Source organism: Phaenicophaeus curvirostris, chromosome 18 (assembly GCF_032191515.1).
Source record: "Phaenicophaeus curvirostris isolate KB17595 chromosome 18, BPBGC_Pcur_1.0, whole genome shotgun sequence".
Taxonomy (NCBI): Eukaryota; Metazoa; Chordata; class Aves; order Cuculiformes; family Cuculidae; genus Phaenicophaeus; species Phaenicophaeus curvirostris.
Genome location: NC_091409.1, coordinates 7183670 through 7195462, shown reverse-complemented (window position 1 = coordinate 7195462; position 11793 = coordinate 7183670). Strand labels below are relative to the sequence as shown.

The following is an 11793-nucleotide window of genomic DNA, read 5'->3' as shown; positions in this document are numbered from 1 at the left end:
TGGAGAAGGGGGACAGAGTCCCCTGTCATGCCTCACTCCCCTTGGGGACATGGGAAGCACTGCTTACCCCATGTCACCCTTGGGGTTAGTGCTATTGAGGAGGCTTCCCCAGAAGCTAAATGCAAAATGTTGATGTTCATTTTTCACTTCACACCACACTGCATCCCGGGCAGGGCCAGGCATTCCTTTCTGGGGTGTTTTTAGGGGCTAGCCAGACCTCTTCATGTTTCTACAGGTGTCAGTCGTGTTGGTTAGATATTCCCATAGCTTTTCAGGGTTTTGTTGTGTGTGATGGGGCTCCCTGTGCTCCATCTCCCTGCTCCCAAGCAGGGCTGTGGTCCAGCACCCGGGTATGCCACTGCAGCTGTAAATCCCTTTGTGTTTTTCGGTGTTACTGGTGCCTTTTAGCCCCTGGGCAGACAATCTGGATGTGTTTCCTAGGGTAAGCATTAGCCTGTGTTTGAAACGCAACAGCCAGCCTCTTAAACCATCTTAAAAACCTGTTGGAAGTCGCGTTATTGTGGTCAGTAAGTTTTTTACATTGGATTCATTCCTGGCGTGTGTCTGATTGCTTTCCCCCTAGAGGTTTATGAACCAACTTCAAGATTTTTGCCTTAAAAAAAACCCAACCAACAACCCAACAAAACAAAATTGGTTTCCAATAGCATTAAACTCACCCATCGAAACTTTCCCTCCCAGTATCTGACCTCACTGTGCACTTGCAGCGCTGGCTGAGATCAGGTGCTGGGCAGGGTGAGAACCAGAGCCTGGTCCAAAGTCCACTGCAAAACACAGAAAGCCAGGAGCTGATTTCAGTGGACTTTGCTGGGTTTTACTGCTCTTTGAAAAACTGAACCTACCATGCAGCCAGGCAGACAGTGACACCCTTTTGCAAGAGGATGTACTGGTGTAATTACCTTAATCCTCTTCTTAAAACCTGTATTTCCTGTGGAGCTGATGCACAGGAAGAAAACTAAAATGAAGGTAAATAAAACCTTGTTTACCTTCAGAAGGAGAAAGAGCAAAAATGTAGTTTAGTGAAGAACCCAGCTATCCTGAATCAAAACCCAGGAAAAAGTTGTAGCAGGGTGATAGCAGTTTTGCTGGCTGATGCTGCTCTCAAGACCGGCCCCAAGCATCATCATCATCCTGTGCTTCCTTGGGCACAGGTTTCTGTTCTCCCAGCTTCACCCTTAAATCCCAGCTCCTTTCTGTGTGCAGGCAAAGTGAGCATCACCTGGGAGACTGAGCTGTGGGTGCACCGTTGGGTTCATCTGTTAGTCAAATTGGATTTTTTACCAAGAGAGCAGCGAATATCTTTGAAATATGTTTTGGATGCAGTCAGATAAATTAATAATAGGAAGAAAAAGATGAAAAAAGGGGGGTAACTGTGTTCTGGCTGCAGCTTCCATCACTCACACTGTCCATCTCTCCTTGTCTACCCACTTCCCTAAGCCGTCTGGCAGGTGCTGGCAGCCCTGTACTGGTGCAGCCTTAGCAGCATCTCAAGCCCAGCACAGTGTTAAGGTGACGGCTGCTGACACGCGGCTGGAACACCCAACGTGCTTAGGAGTGGGTTGGAGGAACATAATATGCCGGTCTGCCTCCTGCGTGCCTGGGGGTGAGCTGCAGTCACTGCTACCTTGGCATCCTTTCTGCTCAGCGTTGGGCTGCTTATTCCTCATAGCAGGAGCCCTGTGTCTTGAGCTTGCCTGTCTTCTCAAGGCATCTCCAAAAAGACGGGCTGCTTGATATGAGGAAATTGTTCCACATGCCTTGGAGGAGTTCACGTCTCTGCAGAACATCACTCAGATCACTGCAGCAGAGCGAGTCTCGCTCGTTTGGGGGAAAATATGGTGGCTTCTGTGAGTATCTCAGATGTCATCTTGAAATTCAAAATGTTGTAGAACCGAATTTGAATGCAAGGCTCCCATGTGTGCAGGTACGGTTTGGGCTGTGGTGCATGCATAGCTCCATGTGCCTAGATGTCGTCACCTGCTATGCATCAGCCACTGATGTGCTGTAAAAACATCTGTTCTTTATTGACACTTGTGAAAACAAAGCTTTAATTTCATCTATGTTCATTTATTGCCCCTGAAAAAGATTTGTCATGCCCAAGTCAGCAGCCCAGTCTAAGAGTCCCTGCCTGATGGGACTGAGGGCTGTGAATGTCTCATGAAAGGTCTCTCGGAAGCCTCCACATTTTCCCCACTCCCTAGAGCCCATTTGCTTTTGGAGCAAGGTGCCAGCTGTCTGTCCCCAAGGGTGACTGGGCAGGCAGTGCTTTCGGAGCCGGCTGCAGTGGGAGCAAGCTCAGCCCACGCTCCTGTGCTCACCTGTAAGCCTGGTCACAGCATCTGCTCCTGCAGATACACTTCGTTCACATGCTAATTTTCTTTATTCTGTTTCTTCTCCCCTTTCCTCCACCCCGCCTTTCCCCTCCTGTTTTTCTTTCTCTTATCCCTTTGGTTTTCTTTGGTGAAAACACTTGAAAAGCACGCAAACGCAAACGTACGGTGCCTCCAGGTATGAAGTGCATGTGGCTCTGAAACTGTGTGTCATGTCACTCCTTGTTCTTCGTTTGGGACTATAACAGAAAGCCTTTAATTAAAAAAAAAAAAGAAAGAAACTGCTGAAGATCAGTTTTTTCAAAGGAATGAGTGAAAGGCCAAACCAGACTGCCCCCCTGCTGGCTACAGCCAAACTCCGTGCACCTCCATGAACGTTTTAGCTATTGATACACACAAGCGTTGGGGAATTGTCAGCCAAAAGGACAATTTAAGGAAGGAGAATAGGAGAGCGCTTGATAAGCTTGCTTTTTTAAGGACAATTTCTTGATGGTCTTACCTACCTCCTCCAATTCATACAATGCTTAACAAGAAAACTTCCCCATTCATGCTTCAATTTTTCCCTCTGCCCCTCCTGCTTCTGCCCCTTTCTCCAGCCCTTTTTCCTCATCTTTCAGTGTGTCCTTTCTCTCGCTTCATGCTGTGGGAGCTGTGCCCACCAGGTAACACTAGGTTTGCTGGATTTCTGGTGTGGTGACACCTTAGGACCCATCAGAGGTAGTGCAGAATAGAATCACAGTTGCAGCCCTGCCGTTCCTGCTTTTGAGGACAACGTCTGGAGGAGAGAAAGATCTGGAAAGCTAATCTGAAATGAGCATTTGTTTCTTCTAGTAACCCAATCTGGTTTTAGGGAAGGGGATGTCCCACCTCAGCAGGACTTTTCCATTCTTTAGGACTGACCTAAGCCAAGCAGTTATTAGCCAGCCCCAGTTATTCAGTCAGGACCGTAGCTTTTTGGGATTAAATCAGGTTTAAAGACGTGTGTATGGCTGGGTTAGGTTAGTTATTCATAATATTATCTCAGGTTCTGCAGAAAAGAGCAGATTTTTCAAATCGCAGGCATATTTTATATGAGGTAGGTATCTGAAGGTGTAGTCGAGTCAATATTTTAAGATGGGAATAAATTGTTTGCATTTCAAGACTGTGGGCCAAGCTCTGTTCTTAAAGCAGTTTAAATCATCATTAAATGCATTAATGCCCTTAGAGGTGATGTGATTTAGTACCTGATTTCCCAACCTGGTTCTAGGTTTCACAGTTTTACAGCTTTAGTAAATCACGCTTACCGTTTTGTGTGGGTAATTTACAGACAATTGCATCAATGAATTGTGAGTATAGTATTATGAATGTATTTTCCAATTGTCCTGAGCAACAGCTTATTGTGACAATCAGACATTTTTCTGCTGCTGAGGGTGAAGTAAGAATGTGTAATTTCCATCCCATTTCTTATAACAAAACATGTTATAAGTTTCATAAATGTTGTTAGTTATGAAAAACATCTTAGGCTGGAGACATAAAGTTATGGCTAGGGTAATATTGGCTCCTCGTAGAAACTCCAACACAGCATGGAGATTCATTTAAGTCCCCATCCCATTCTGGCATCCATCTCCTTATCACCCTCTTCCTAACTGTTCATACTGGGGCTGTTCAAAACAATCATCGTTGTCTCCGTGTGCGGGTGTGTTGTGGTGTGTGGGTGTTTCTGTGTCTGCTCCCACCCACTGTCGTGTGCTGCTTCCCTCCTCGTGTTGTGGGGTTTTGGTGATGTGCTGCCCAGAGGCATGATATCCCTTCTGTTCCCAAATGCTTGAATGTTATCTGTGCTAGCAGGAAGAGCAAATTCACCTTCCCTTTGGATGGGAGAGCTGGCACTTGGAGTTAGTGTGGTGTTTCTCTGGGCTTTCCTGGGAGGGGTGATGGGCAGCAGCTGCAGGTACCGCTGGGTCCCCTGCTGCAGGCGGCAACTCGGAAGCGTTGCTGTGGTGGGTAGCATGAGCTCTGTGTGTTCCTGTGGTGTGCAGATCTCCTCACCTAGCTCCCTTTTAACTGAAACATGCTTCTCTTGCTAACAAGTGACACACGGAGCAGGAGGAGAGAGAGAAAAAGTGAGACACCCCAGCTGGAGGTTCTTTCTCCATGTCTCTGGAGGACATGGTGACACCTGTGTCACTTGTCCCCTGGGTACACACACACACACCAGTGCAGGGTGCCCTCCATCCAGCATTTTATAGCAAAGCTCAGTTAAAGTGCCATGCAGAGCTCTGCCTTTTCAGTCCTTCAGTCGAGTGAGTGAATGAGCAGTTCATCTCCGAGACTTGCATCAGTGGGAGCTTTGGATTTGTGATTCCAGCTGGAGAAAGAATTGCTCTTCTATGTTGTTCTTGGGGTGGACCTCCCTGAGAAACTAACTCACCAAGGAAGAACAGTTGTGTACCTTCCATTCACTGCCAAGTACGCTTTGTGCTTGATTTCTACCTCTTCCACCTTGGAAGGGATCTGCAAACCCTATGGTGGGTTTGAAGGGAGGTGACAGCCCTGCACTCGTGCACTGCTCCACTGCACCACAGTCAGCTTCTTTCTGATGTCTTGAGTGAACTGGATCGTAATTTCATCAGATCAGGATGTGCTCTTCTCTGCGTGGAAGCAAACAGGGCTGGACTGGGGAGCCAAGCCAAAATTTTCAGGCCTATTTTTATTCTTTTTTTCATACTTAGGACTGAAAAATTTTCTGATTGCCTCAATCTTGTGAACTCCGAATCTGCTGTGCTGAACAACTGTGGTTTTGAGGATGAGTTTTGTGCATGCAGAGGAGAGGCTTTTCCAGGTTTTGGTTTTGCTCTTTTTTTTTTTTTTTATGATGAGGAAAATTGTGAAGCTATTGGTCTCATAATGGCTGAAAAATTGTGGGCATAAATTTCTCTGCCTTTATTTTAGAGTAAGCATTTCTTACAGTACTTCAGCTGAAACCAGTCTGATAGGGGAGTGCAAGTGCTCGCGCCCCTTTCCTTCCAGTCCTAGGTTGTAGATTTGGGACAGTGAGTAGGTCCTTCTCGCTTTCATTGAAATGTATTGGGCTCATTTTCCAGCAAAGACATAAGTGTGTGCTGCCTTGGGGTTGTAGCCCCAGTTGCACAGATGTGAGCATCTACGTGCAGCCTGTTTCCAGACTATCAGCTGCCTCTTCTCTCCTTCATCCCTGCAAAGATGCATCCTCCAGCTCGCTTGTCACAAACGTGACCGGAGGCGGCTGCTCTGCTGACTTCGCACCCTCTGGACACAGTGATGGCGTGTGATACTTCAATATTTTGACAAGGGCACACTGGTGGCTGGGAAAGGAGTTTGCAGCAAGCCATGGGATGAGCCCTGGTGGCCTTGACCCTGAAGAAAGGGGCCCCAAGTGTGCTCTGAAGTAGATGCAGCTCTTCCAAACTGTGTGCGTTGCGCTCCATCCTCCCTTGACACCTCCAGTTCACATCTCTCTTGGATGAAAACCTGACTGTGCATATCAATGTTAAATATTTATGCATCAAGCCTCAGTCTCCCGGGGTTTGAGGGAAGAAAGTAAAAGTGGATGTGAGAGCTAATTCAATGGCTTTTAGCACAAAGTCAGGGTAGGCAACTGGGTGTTTGTTTAATTATTAACCAAGATCCTTATTGCCAGGTTCTTTTTCTTCCTGAGAAAGGAAGGAAACCCATGGTTCCTAGGAGGCAATGATGCATGATTTTGCCTCGTTTTGGGGCAAAACCTGACACAGACAGTAGGGAATTGGTTAAAACAACCCCAGAGCTCGGTGCTGTTTCTGCTGGGATGCTCCCAGCCTCAGGTCCTGGGTTTCTCTGCCCTGTAAGCTGCTACCTGCTATTCCTCCCCACATTCCCAAGAGCAGCAGGGTTGAGTTTTCCTATTTGCCTCTGAAACTGAAGCTTCTCTCCACTTAACGCCCAGCTGAGGTGCTGATCTCCAAACAGAGCAATGCCAGCCACTAGACTACAGGTGGTGAAACAGCTCTCCTGCCAAAACAGCACCATGCTGCTCAGAAGCCCTAGCAGCCCCTTGGTTTTGGAAGGTTCAAAATTCGGTGGTGCAGACGAGTTTCTCTCTCTCTCTCTTGCTGTCACACTCTCTCTCTCTCCCTCTCTCTTTCTTCCCCCAACCCTGCTCTGCCTTAGGATGCTGTTGGAAGTAGCAGCCAAACCCCTCTCCATCCTTCCCAAGCTGTTCCCCAGTTGCAGTTGGTGGCACAAAGCTGGTTCTAGTTGAAAGGATGGGGCAACGGGTGACAGAGGCTCTGAAATCAGATCTTCTTGGATAATAATGGTCTTTATTTTCTCCCTTTAGACTCATCCCTCCTCTGAACCAGCTGGAGCTCCTGAGGAACCTGAAGAGCAAATCGGGACTGACATTCAGGTTAGCAGCAGAGTTAAGAGAGTTTGGAAAGCACACACTTTGCAACCTTTTGGTTTTGGGTTTTTTTCTTTTTGTTTTTTTCTTTCCTGCCTTTTGCATATGGACAGCCTTGAAGATGTGAGAGGTTTTGACAGCTGATACCCCATGGGTCGTGACCTCCTCCCCATCCCTCTCCTATGCTGTACATTAATTTCTTCAGCCTAACTTGGCTCTGGAGTAACGTTATAATGCTTGGCTGAAAATGCAAAGTCATATTTTGAACAGTCTGATCAAGGTAGTGCTCCTAGTTTTCCTCAGACCTTTTTTTGCTCTTCACCACCGTTAGTAGAGATTCAGGCTTATGATGTGTTAATTAATTCCCCATTCCCTCCAGCCTTCCCTCACCTCCCCTGAGAGCAGGCAAGGGTGTAGTGGTGAGAAATTTCTGCTAAATTTGCTGTGGCAAGGTATGCAAGATATATCCAGAAAGCCAGGAGTCCTGCAGCTTAAATGCATGCTCAGGAGGGTAATTCATGGGTTTTTAAGCAGGCGAGGGTGCCCTGTGTGGTAAATGTGGAGTGTGCAGACCCTGGGAGGGATGGAGAGATGCTGACCATGCTGGTGCACAGTGGGGCCAGCTGGGGAGGCATGAGATGAGACCTCCCCTGCCCTCTGTGTCTTTCTGGACAGGAGGGATCTGTAGGCCCGTGGGTCATACTGCAGACTTTAAAAGTTACATGAGCTAGTGGCTGAGGTTGGGATTCCGAGCTTGTCTGAGCAAGGAGCAGAGGTTGGTGAGGCATTTTTTAAGTCTCTCCAGACTGCTGCCTTCAGCCTAAAAGGGGGGGGGTCGGGATCTGTGCAGATCTCAGTCTCTCAGTGCTCATTGCTAGGTGGAGGTACAGCATCACTCAGAGGGCATCGAGCTCCTCCTACCCAGGTCTTCTTGGAGTTGGATGTGTCCCTTAGACTGTCTGTTGGTACTGGAGGGAGACCCTTATCTGCTGATAAACACAGTTTGCTGCCTCTCGTGTGGGGGCTTCAGAGCCCCAAATTAAATGCAACTTCCCAGTGAATCAGAATAGTTAAAGGCAGAGCAGGTTTTTCTCATTGCTGGAGGGAAATGCCACCAAGATGCCTGGTCAGTGAAGAGGAGACCGTTTTTTCCATGTGGCCTTAGCTTGACTTGGCTTGGCTTGCAGTGTGAAGACAACCTTTTTGCAGGTGTTCAGCTCGCTTTGTCCTCAATATCAGTGATTTTTCAGGACAATCAGGTGCTTTGGGATCTCAGTAGGAAACCACGTACAAAAACTGTGGCTTCCCACTCCCTGCATGTAGCCTTTGCCAATGACTTTGGCAAAGTGGCTGCCAAAGGCTTTGGAGGCAGAATCCCCACCTGGGGTGTCAGGATTTCAGGGCAAGGGTTCGTGCCTTTTCCCACTGATGCCTCCCTCCCAGTGCCACGCTCTAGCACAGCGGCATGAAGCTGCGTATCAAGAGATCTGACATGAGCTGTGTCCCAATGGCCAGGAAGGAAAAGCAAAGGCACCGTGGCCCTGGGAGCCATTTAAATCCTTCCCTATGTGCAAAACACGACAGGGCAGTGCATTTCCAAATGAAGGGGGCTGCTCTCTGAGCCCACAGAAGTCCTCCTGTGCTCACACAAATCACACAACCGTCAGATGTCTCAGTCATGCGTAGGCACAAGGATGGGTTGGGATAAACTCTTCAACCCTGTGCGTTGTATGTGTCTTCTCTGAGGTTGTGAGTCTCCAGTGATCTTCTGTCCGGGCCAGAAACTCCAGGAATTAAGTGCTCCTTTCCCTCTCTTCTGTCCACAACTTCGACTTAGTTGTATTGTTTGGTATTGTCCTTTCGTTATGTTTTAACAGTGAAGCAGCAACATCTTTTGCCACCTGACACCATGCTAATGTACTATTGCTTCTGTTTAAAGGAAAGAGCAGCAGCCTGAACCATCGCCAAGGTCTGTATCACTGCCAACACACCATTCCCATGCATTCCCTGTAGATCTCTATGTACGTGTGTGCGTGTGTGTACCATGTCGTGGCACCATCGAGGGAAGCATTCTAGGTATTGACGTGCTTTTTCCGTGCTGTGGCAGTCCAATGTATCTACGTGTACACTGGACCTTAAATCAACTCTTCCTTCCAGACCGCCTGGGGCTGTAGCTGCGAGGATAGCGAGGCTGTGGGGGTCGGAGAGAGTGATGGGCAGCACGGGCAGAGCTGGCAGACACTTACCTGGGGTGACAGCAGGGCTTTGGTTTATGCTGCTTTGTCTTCTTATGTTGCTGGAGTTGTAGCTGAAGCCGTAGAACGCAGGCTCAATGATGGGTAGGTGATGCTTTGCCTATGTCTCCATCACCCAACACCATGCCAGGCAGAGGTGACATGGGAAACCGAAGCCATCGCCATGTCACCGAGTTAGCGACCTTCTCCTGAGCTCCTCTCGCTGCAAAACGCTGCGCAGGGCTGCGTGGACCTGCTGCTCTGTGGTACGCAGGAGGGCTCTCTGACAAGGCACCACGTTGCATGGCAGAGACACTCTTTCTCCACCCCGTCCCTTTGGCTTCACAGCCTCTAGAGGAAGCTCAGTCCCTGCTCCATCTTCCCCCCAGGCCTCGAGTCCACCGTGCAGAGTGTGCTCAGCTGGGCACTCTCTGAGGTGTGGCGAGCACCTTCCAAGGGCAGCTGTAAATCTCACCTGTGGGAGAGCTTTTCTCTATTCACATGTCTCAGGGAAAGCATCAGGGCTGGTATTTGGGATACTTTCAGGATGCTTTTCGTCCCCTTGTGAGTTTTTAATTCTGGGAAATTGTTTTCCTGTGTTTTCCCAGTTCTTTTAAGAAGTAGTTCTGGGACTGAATCTCATGTTTTTTTCTTGTGAGGCAAGATGCAAAACTGACGATCTGTGGAGATCATCTGCTTGGCTTTCAGATCTTCCATCTCCTATCTCAAAATGTATCTTGCAGACTAAATATTGTAAACACTGACTATGTTTTTCAGGAGTGTAACTACAGCCTGGCATTTTGCATTTCTGCTGTGCCTTTTAGCTTAAAAGAAAGCAGAAACTAATTTTTCCCTGGCGTGAAATCCAACCAAAGGTATCTGGGTAAATATGGTGCTGACAAAAAGGAGGAAAAATTCAACCTTTCCTTCTTTTTTTTTTCCCTTTACTCTTTCTTCTGTTCTTCATTGGAGCTTTTCTTTGCAAGCAGAACCTCCGTAACACTCCATCCACTTGCCTGCCAAATAATTCAAGTCACCAAGATCATGTTTCAATTATCCAGAATGTTTTTTCCCTACTTGGAGTTGCAGCCTGTGTAGCGAGAGCGAAGGCAGCCTTCATCCAGCTTTGTTAAAGCAGGCAGCAGTAGATAGATTTCAACCAGCATTGAAATCTTGGCCACCAGTGGCATCAGGAAGGTTAGCATTTCATCCCAGGGCCCTGGCTGCCCTGTCTCAGCCAGTGACATACATTGGATGCATCCATGGGGAAAGCCACATTTTGCACCAGCATATGACTGTGCAATGAGATGAAATCTCTGTTTCACCTCAGTAGCTGAGGAGATCTGAGAACCAATCATTCCTTTTAGGGGCACACCAGCCAGCATCTGTGCAATCACCAGCTTTATTTCTGAGGCAGAAGTCTCATTTCTTACTTTTGAATCTTGGTCCTGTCTTGCAGGGTTTGTTTTCACCAGCTAAAATGCTAGGTTGGATTCATTTCTTTGTAGACCTTGCAGATTTTTCTCTGTTCATTTTCTACATTGCTTACTTAACCTTATGTCACAGGAAGAAGTACATATAGCTTTTCACTGCCCTTTTTTACAATACTTTTTTTCTTATGCAGCTCCTTCGTCAGGGTCATTTCCAAATGCTGTTTTCCTGCTCCTGTAGTGTATCCGTCCCCTGGGATGCTGATGGGCTTCGTTGCCTTCTGTTCTAAGATACTAAACCTGAAGCCAGGAGTCTTCACCTGAGGGGGCTGCAGCTGCCATGTGTCTGGTGTTAGAGTCCTTTTCCCTGTTGTTTAGTTCAGCTGCCATAGCAGAACCAAAGCTCTTTGATTCTGTATTTTCTTAGGGCAATAATTATTTTACCTGCTCCTGCTGCCCTTTTCCATCTGATAACATCAGACCTCAGGAAGGAGTTTTGCACAGTATCTCTGTATTCAGGAGTGCCCAAATTGGCTATTTTCCCAAACAAAACTCAATCTTTTACATTCACATCCCAAATCTCCCACCCACGTTGTTTTCCAGCAGCTTCACAATGATGCTCAGTGTGTCATCTGCTCTTAGAAGAGAAAACTTGTCCTGTTTCTCAGCCCACCCATCAATTAATCATCCAGCCGTGGTCTGTCGCTGATGACTGTCTCGCTTAGGAAACTCCTTGGCATGAATCTTCTCTAATAGCAGACCCCAGTTCCACACTTATATTGCTTCAGTTGGAAAAGGACTTTACCACTTTTCATTTCCATCCATGTAAGATATACTCTGTCATGTGAAAATAACTGGATATTTCTCCCATTGTTCTATGTAGAGAGTGGCTGATTTCCTATATCCTTCTTTCCATACCTGATACACCACAAACTCCTTGCAGCAAACAGAACAGAAACAGCTTCTCTGCTATTTTGCATGTTAGTATCTGTGAAGTTAGCGAAGGGCTGCTGGCACGGCTCGTGGGAGCGTGCTGTGCAAGACAAGCACCCCAGACATCCCAGCAGCATACAAGGCAGCTGTTGGGATGCTGCTCTCTGACTCCAGTGCTGCTGTAGCCACGCTGATTTCTGCCAAGACGGCGCTTTGAGAGCTGCTGCCTGGCGTGGGAGGACATGGGGGGACAATGAGGTTAGCGTAGTGGAGGCTCAGGGTCACCTGGAATTACTTGGGTGGCTTTTGATTTGGTCTTGGTATAAGCTGGAACAGCCCATCTGACAGACAGGTTATGTCCTTTCTCTATCATTTCTGTTCTGTTTTCCACTGCAAGCTTGTCTGCATCCATCTGCGACAGCTGGGAAGCTGTGGGCTGACCCTGCACG

At 47.6% G+C, this 11793-nt stretch overlaps 1 protein-coding gene across 2 annotated transcripts in view; it reads left to right on the top strand.

Moving 5' to 3' along the window:
• KCNQ2 (potassium voltage-gated channel subfamily Q member 2) overlaps positions 1 to 11793 on the top strand; it is a 65921-nt gene that overhangs the window by 32241 nt on the left and 21887 nt on the right. For both annotated transcript variants that reach the window (XM_069871905.1, XM_069871904.1), the window contains exons 9-11: positions 2497 to 2526; positions 6685 to 6753; positions 8687 to 8716. In XM_069871905.1, coding sequence (XP_069728006.1) covers positions 2497 to 2526; positions 6685 to 6753; positions 8687 to 8716 — 129 coding nt within the window. The remainder of the gene's footprint in view (positions 1 to 2496; positions 2527 to 6684; positions 6754 to 8686; positions 8717 to 11793) is intronic.